Source organism: Hydractinia symbiolongicarpus, chromosome 5 (genome assembly GCF_029227915.1).
Source record: "Hydractinia symbiolongicarpus strain clone_291-10 chromosome 5, HSymV2.1, whole genome shotgun sequence".
In the NCBI taxonomy this organism is placed as follows: Eukaryota; Metazoa; Cnidaria; class Hydrozoa; order Anthoathecata; family Hydractiniidae; genus Hydractinia; species Hydractinia symbiolongicarpus.
In genome coordinates this window covers 13,114,811-13,122,603 of record NC_079879.1, presented here as the reverse complement: position 1 = coordinate 13,122,603, position 7,793 = coordinate 13,114,811, and the positions used below count along the sequence as shown (strand labels likewise).

Sequence of the window (7,793 nt, the reverse complement as noted above, 5' to 3'; positions counted from 1 at the left end):
CAATAAGCTATGGTATCCTAGCAACAAACCCTGGAAGATCTTCTTAAATTTGTTTTAAAATATTGTTTAGAATCGCTAAAAACTCCAATAAATTTCATTTTGAAAAGGGCTTAAACTAGGTGTTTGTCTTTCTCTATCTCGAACTCACAAGAGACCTGAAAATTTGTTCGGGTTGGGTTTAGTTCGAGATAAAAAGAGTAAATTATCTTAAAAGAGACAAAATTGAACCAAAGTGCGTCTCTGAGGTACGGGAAATTTAGATTAAGGTGTTCAAGATAGGAAGAAAGTGCATGTTGCTAAATACTAATCAGCTGTTCTGGTATAGCAGATAATTCTTGTATTACGGCGGTTATGCTCTTGTGGAGGTGGTATGGAAAGAAATTTCAACTGGGTAGTCATTTGCACAGATACTATGAATAGGTCTAATCTAAATTTGCAAATAAAAATAAAAAAAAGACAAATACTTTATCTATCACCGATAAAACTCAGTTTATGTTATTCTATCTTGTGCTTAATATTTACAATATTCACTTTCTCAGTTTTTACAAGATTAACCTTCCAAATAATATATTTACGTGAACCTTTTCCAGAAAATAGTTATACTTGATTAGACGACGTGCCAAAGTAGCCGTTGGAGCATTACAGAATTTTTACATTTGAAATTTGACTTGGTGTCCTCTTATGAAGAAGGAAATGAGTGGGGGGAGAACTATACACTAACAAGGGATCACGGTTTTCTTTTGTAGGAGAGGGGGTGTGGGGGCGAAGAGATAAAAATTGATGGCATGAGGGAGAGACTTTTAACTTAAAGGACACCACATCAAAATTCTGATTTTCAAATTAACCTAAGCCAGAATCATATATAAAAATAGGTTCCTTTATCAACCGTGCTAAAAAAATTAAAAATAAGAAAAAAAGCTGTACATTTTTGAATATTTATACCGCGTGTGAATGTACACTATAAATTCCTATAAAAATAATAAATAAGTTAATATTTGATATATTAAGGTTTTATATTAAAATATATGACGTGCCACCTCGGAATTATTGCCTACGTCACACGTCCGTCAAGTCGTATCCACTTGCTATGGAAACAATAAACAACAATCACGATGTCGCGGCACGTTTTTTTTCTTTAAATTTTGAGATCCTTAGATCATAATCATAATATATCTAAGCAAGAGAAATTTTTAACTTCCGTCTTACTCTTTGCCCATCTGAAAGGCGTGCCGTAGCAAATTAAATCGCCGAAATGGGAGGTTGCCATATTTGTTTCCGCTGTGCTTTTTTGAATTTTTACTCACTTTCTATATAGATAACAATCTTTAAATGTTTGAAGGATACACTAGCGAATGATTCCACGGGTTGGCGTTGGGATCCACTCCTGTTTGTTTTCCAGTTGGAAACTGTCCTAACGTCGAAGCAAACGAACTGACGGCGACACTTTGTTGAATAACGTCATCTGGTTTAAGTGGTGCCGTTGTCATTGGAGAGCCGTAATTTAAATGATGTAAAGGCCAGGTATTGTTTTGGATACATGGGTTCATGAAGGGAGGACTAGACTCGCGATAATATGTAGGGCACCCTAACAAAAACAACAATGTCAAATAAATATAGTATTAAAAGTTTGGAATAATAAAACATAATGCCTGAACTTTATTTATTTATCAGGAAGACTAAAAAAAGGAATAATATTTTTACCTCCCATTAAATCCGGTCTTTGATACGGAGACGGGTAGGGCGACGCGCGATGGTTGCGTAGATTGTCACACCCCATCGCGCGCGTGACCGGTGACATCATAGATGGGTAATAACCGTCTAGAAAATCAAATATGCGGCGATAAAGATCATGAGTAACAAAAGGACAAAAAAAGAATAAAAAAAAACAAAAACAAAAAAGAAGTAGTCATTTTGTCATAAGTAAGTTACTCACAGCTTGAAGCTAATTGGTTCAAAGCATCCCTCTCGTACAGCAAATCCTTGTGTTCAGAACTAAAATAAATAAATAAATAAATAATAATCGAGAAGTGATCTTTCTAAGGAAATGTATATTATCAACAAAATTGTACGTTTTTTATTCTAAAATCCCTCAAAAGCCATACTAAATCTTTAAGTAAACTGCGCAAAAGAAAAAAGAAAAACTAATTTTAAGAATGGGATCTGCCAAGTTGAAGTGTAGTTGTCTATTCGTGGGCGGGTGTCCGTTAATAAGGAAGGGTGGGGCATAAGGTGGGAGCGGTAGGAGGGGTGGGTTATAGGATAGGCAGTAGGAAAAAAGATTTCTTAAATAAAGATTAAAAAATCACCAAACGCCGCCATATTTTTGGTACTATTGTATTGACAAGGTAGGATCTCTTTCAAAGAGCGAGGCGGAATTTCTTAATTTAAGTTGTAAAGGTTCAAAAACAATTTACGAACTTCATAAAAGATTTATCTTTGATGTAAAGATTGTTCGATCGCATGTGTTTCTCTGTATCAATTAGTTAGGAATGCGAACAAATTAATAAGTTAATATATAAACATATTGTAAGAAATAATAAAAAAAATATGTTCCTTTTTTTATACTTAAAAATTACAAAGTTGTTTTTTTCTCAACAAACGAAATAGCCGACGCTTTCTTACAATGAGATACAGTTAGATCAATTTCATAAAGTTCATATTTCGGAAATTCGTAAAACCCTTGCCGACAATACGTATTACTTAGAATGGTTAAAGAAAACTTTATAAGGTCTTCATGAGTTGATATAATTAATATCCCCTTTTAATATTATTAAATAAATCCTCTTGATGAATGACGGAAGCATGGATGAATTCAAATCATCATTTCGCTGACTTTAAAGAATAATACACGACTTTCATTTTGTAGAAAGAAATAAGGAAGTCGAAAAATTGACTTTCCTGAATTTTGAAATACCATAGCATTTGATATTAACTAAAGTATGTGAAAATCCAGGGGAATTCACCCCTCACTACTCCCAGCTCAAACAGGAAGGAAAGCTGGATGTTTTTAAAAATAAAAAATTGGAAAAGATGATTTTAATGTTTGCAATGTTAAATCTTAAAAGGCGCTTTTGTGTTTTTGGGAGTGTCATATAAGTTAGTCACTATATTTATTTAATAAAAAAGTTAAAATGATGATTAATAATCCGCATTTTTGTAAAGCAAGCAAAAGAACAAAACCTGCCCAAATTCGTTCACAAAACACACCGCATATCCCGAAATGTGGCAAATAAAAAAAATATGTTTCCCAGACCAATAAATAGGATAGGCGGTATTGCATTTGTAAACGAAATACGTATATACATACAAAAAAGAAAAGTTCTTTTTTTAAAGAAAGAACTTTTTACCGAAATTTCCAAAGAATAGAAACAAAAGCACTTGTAAAATCAACAAGAAAAATTGATTCAAAATAGGTCTTTTTTTTAAAAAGTTAATGAAATTTATTGACACTAAACAATTATAAAATCAACAAACACGAAAGAAACTTTTTTGTATATATTATTTTTCTTTATTTCAACGATATAAACAAATTGCTTAAAACAAAACAATGTGAAAGAATTGCCGACATTTTTTGATCGAGTTCAAAACTCTGGGAAAATGACATTTCGTTGCCATGGTGAACGCGACCAAAGCGAAATAATAATGATAATAAATCAGTCATTCTGTTTTTTGTTTTTTATTACGGAAATATCAAACGATATTATTAGCTAAACCTATGAATAAAAATAGATATTTAATAAGATGCAAATGGCCGAAAGCCTGTTTATCTTCCGTTAGGACAAGATAGATTAAAAACGTAATTACATTACAATCAGAACTCACTCAAGTTCAAAACAAAAATTTAAGGATGATTCTACACTTACCGTTCTTTGGCATCTAGGAAGGCCTTTGCAAAGGGGTTGTATTGGATCTTTAAACCTGTAATCTAAATGTGAAAAATAAAATCCTCTTTTTAGAATGTTTTGGCAAACTCGTGCAGCGATACTCAGGGATTCTAATATCAACTTGGAATTTATGTCCAATATAATGGCCAGAATTATTCAGAAATCTATAGCAAACTTGCTATATACCGACATTTAATTTTTTGAAGTTGGCAATGCAAAATGTTTCTTTTTAACTGTACTTTTAATTCGTTGATGTATTGCACGGTGGCGCTTACCTCCTCATTTTGATAAGCAGTTACAGCTATGAATTGTGTTTCTGGAAAGGTATGGGTACTAATCGTTCTCTCTCCTTCTGGTGCTCCAACTCTGATGATATGAATGCGCGGTTGATATTTATGTAGAGAATTTAGCATGACCTAAATTTAAAACAAAATTGATTAGCCATCTGAGTAAATGACGGTTTACACTTTTTATATTGAATTGTTGAAAAAACGAATATGCTCTTTTTAATGGAAATCACGTAGAAATTGCTATTTATACTTTTTATAATGGGTTGTCCCTAAAAAAAGCTACCAAATTGAGCTTGTTCTTAACGTTCCCTATTTTTTGGTCAAACGCAGTCTAATGTTCTTTAAAGCAAAGTTTAAAATCGAAATCTTTATTCAATAACAAAATATCGTTTATTGGCATTCAATAAAATGATCGTGTGACCTTTTTTATCCAAGAAATTAAAAGTCAAGCAAATAGAAATGGGCAACTCGGAAGTACACTTTAAGAAACTTGCTTCAATCCTTCACAGAAAGGAAATAGCTGATCCCCTTACTCGTGATAAAATATACTATTTCAACACTTGAAATCACAAATAATGAAATCAACTCGCCTGTCCTTCTCCATTCATTTTATTGGTCAGCTTAACCTTAGTAAACGATACAGCACTCTTCATCCAGTGTGTCCCAAAGTTTGGCGAATCAGGGTGAATGTATACAGAACTGGTCGTAGCTGGCTCCGGTTTACCACCTGCTACCCATTCCCCATTAACATACTTCCAGCGGTGATCCTCAACAGCGACGAAGTCGAGCAGTATTGAATACATGGCGTGCGGCTCCAGTCCTCGGATGTTTAATTTCAAGACCGGAAACATTCGTCTAAAATTGAATGGAGATTTGAACATTCACCCAGTCCGTATTATTTCAAGTTGGGTGATATTTTTAATTTTAAACCCTCAGAAAGAAAAAGGGAAATATCATGAAATCTTGTTATTTCTTTGACAAAATAAACAAAATGAACAAAATACATTTTTCGGACTGATTTTCCAAGGCCAAGAGAGGGTTAAATTTATTAACCGTTTTATACATAACGGGGCTCCATGACAAATTTTACGCAAATTCAGAGAACCCAAATGTGATAATGACGCAGAATGACTCATCAATCAAAATGGCGGCATTTCCTTTGAATGATTACAGTGTCATAAGACAACTAAAACAAAGTACAACACCTAACATGGATACGGATTGATTTTTAGGCTTCATTACTTATAATTCCTAATCGTTTAAAATAGATTCTTTCCAAATCTAAAAAGCGCCCTTGGAATTAGACATTTTTATGTCGAAATAAATTGTTTTTGTTGACATAGCGCGCTATACAGTTACTGCGCCGACTGAACAAGTCTTTTCATTATTAATCACACTTCGGAAAAATATTTGAACAAAATGTAATGGAGGAATAAAGAAACAAGAGAGCTTTTATATCAAACGTTATGTTATCTTTAGGATAGCTCGCTAATGCGTCAGGTCAACAAATACTTTTGTTCATATTTTTAGCCTTTACTCCCACCATTTAGAGTTTTGACTTTAAAATATAACCAAGCGTGTAAAAATAAAACAGGACCACAAAAATGTAACTTTTATTACAGCGTCTAACTTAATCTTTAGAATAAATCCCTTTTTCTCTCTCATTTACTACCTTCCCAGGAAATCTCCTCTAGCTTAGGGAACCGATAACACTTTTTTTCTTATCATTCATTCATTATTTTTTCTTCAGCCGCCACACATTAAAAGCTCGCCGCTTCACACCTGCCATAATTAGCACCGAGGACTGTAAATAGAAAGCATCACTCCCCAGGGACAAACTATCGAGTAATTATCCTTTCTGGTGTAAAAAGACGTAATTTTGCGATCCTTGTCATCTTCGTACTCTTTTGTCATCAAAGAAAAATCACAAAAGTCTGAATGACTTGGTTAAGAAAAAAACAAAAGAAATTTGCCTTTAAAAAATCCTTCATTTAATATAAATTTTATATTTTTCTAAAAAAAATCTCAGAGAATTTACCGAAGTTTATTGTTGTTGTTTTTTGTTTTACATATTATAGATATTAATTTTTTTGATCTTGGATACAAATAGCAATTTAGCTTAATCAAATTGCTAAAAAGCTTGGCCGACACTAAAAGTTACCTAAAATATTTAAAACATTCATGGTCACAAACTGTTGGGATTCTACAACGTTTTACTCTCTAACTACTTCGTCATGGCGCACTTTTTACTTTGTTCTACTCTAATATATATTAAAGAATAATATAAGATATAAAGAGAAAAGAAATAATACCTTCCATTTTTGGTGACAATCATTTCATTGGTAAGAGATTTAAACTTCTTCCAAAGTTCAGATTCCTCTAAATTGACGTGTACATGCTTCGCTTCGCTAGAAAGTTCTTCCTTTTTCGGTTTATCATCCTCAATTTTCTTCAGTTCTTCTTTTTTAACTCCACTTTGACGTGTGTCTTCTTCATTGTGTAATTTCTCGCTTTCTATCTGATTCTCAGCCAGCTTTTGTTTCTCATTTGTTAAAATCGTATTCATTGAAAACGAAGTTGGGGTCATATCAGCGTCGTCTAATTTGCAATACATCGAGTAATTGTTATTTCTTTAAATTTGTTAAGCCTTTTTAACTTGATCTAGACGATAAAAATTTGTTATATGAATGAGTTCAAACTATCAGTTGAAGTGAATGTCAGAAATTTCTAACGAAATCTTCCTGTTTGTATATTTGCACAAGTTGTCAATAAACACAAAAGCTGTCCCGGGGTCAGACTTGAATAAAACAAGATAACTTCAATCTTCACTGTCTCCGAACAGTACAAACAACAGAATACAAACCAAACACTGTAGCCGGACTCTTGTTGTTTTTATAATCCCTTCAAATTCAAGTAATGTTTTTCATGTAACCTTTGCGACACTATACAAAACGGATAGACACAGAAGCTCGATCACCTGAAAGCCTTCCAACACGTGCTTTGAACCTAAACAGTTACCAACTCCAAATGAACACTATCAAACACTATGGAATATATATATTACTTTTCTTTCTTTTTTTAATAATGTTTTTGTAATAACTTGAATAATGAAATTTTAAAAAATAAAGGGTATAATTGATTAGTATATAAAGAAAATAATAATTCAATATACTGTATTAAAATTTTTTACAAAAACAAAACAAAACAAAACAACAAAAAACAAAACACAACATAATGCACCGTAAGCAAAACTCGAACTAATAAATTTTAGCGCAGTTTCAAAAAGTCGGTATTTATTCGCGATATCCCTCTGCACTTATTAACTCGTCCGGCGCACATACGTTTAATTATTTGTTCCCAGAACAATGCTTCAATTCAACTCCTTTATCCACATTATTCATATTTCCATTGTTATACTAAAATAAGAGTAATACAGTTCATGCCGACATTTATTGGTATAAATGACGGGTTGCCCTCCTCTTTATTAATGTATTGTTCGAAAATGTAAACAAAGCTTTGTTTGATTTTGCCGACAGCCGATTTTCATGATTATATTACTAACACGAAGTTTAAGCATAGATCCTTAAGGAAGTTACTTAGGAACTGCGATTAAAAGAGA

The 7,793-nt window shown here is 32.7% G+C and overlaps 1 protein-coding gene across 1 annotated transcript; it reads right to left on the bottom strand.

Annotated features, from left to right (window-relative positions):
• Positions 1 to 464: 464 nt before the first annotated feature.
• Positions 465 to 7,228, bottom strand: LOC130644875 (T-box transcription factor T homolog 1-like). Its single transcript, XM_057450650.1, has 7 exons — positions 6,487 to 7,228; positions 4,765 to 5,029; positions 4,160 to 4,300; positions 3,864 to 3,925; positions 1,934 to 1,992; positions 1,702 to 1,818; positions 465 to 1,585 (listed from the first exon to the last, which is right to left on the bottom strand). Exons 1-7 carry the CDS (start codon positions 6,786 to 6,788, stop codon positions 1,326 to 1,328), a joined length of 1,206 nt encoding a protein of 401 aa, XP_057306633.1. The 5' UTR covers positions 6,789 to 7,228; the 3' UTR covers positions 465 to 1,325.
• Between the last annotated feature and the right edge of the window lie 565 nt (positions 7,229 to 7,793).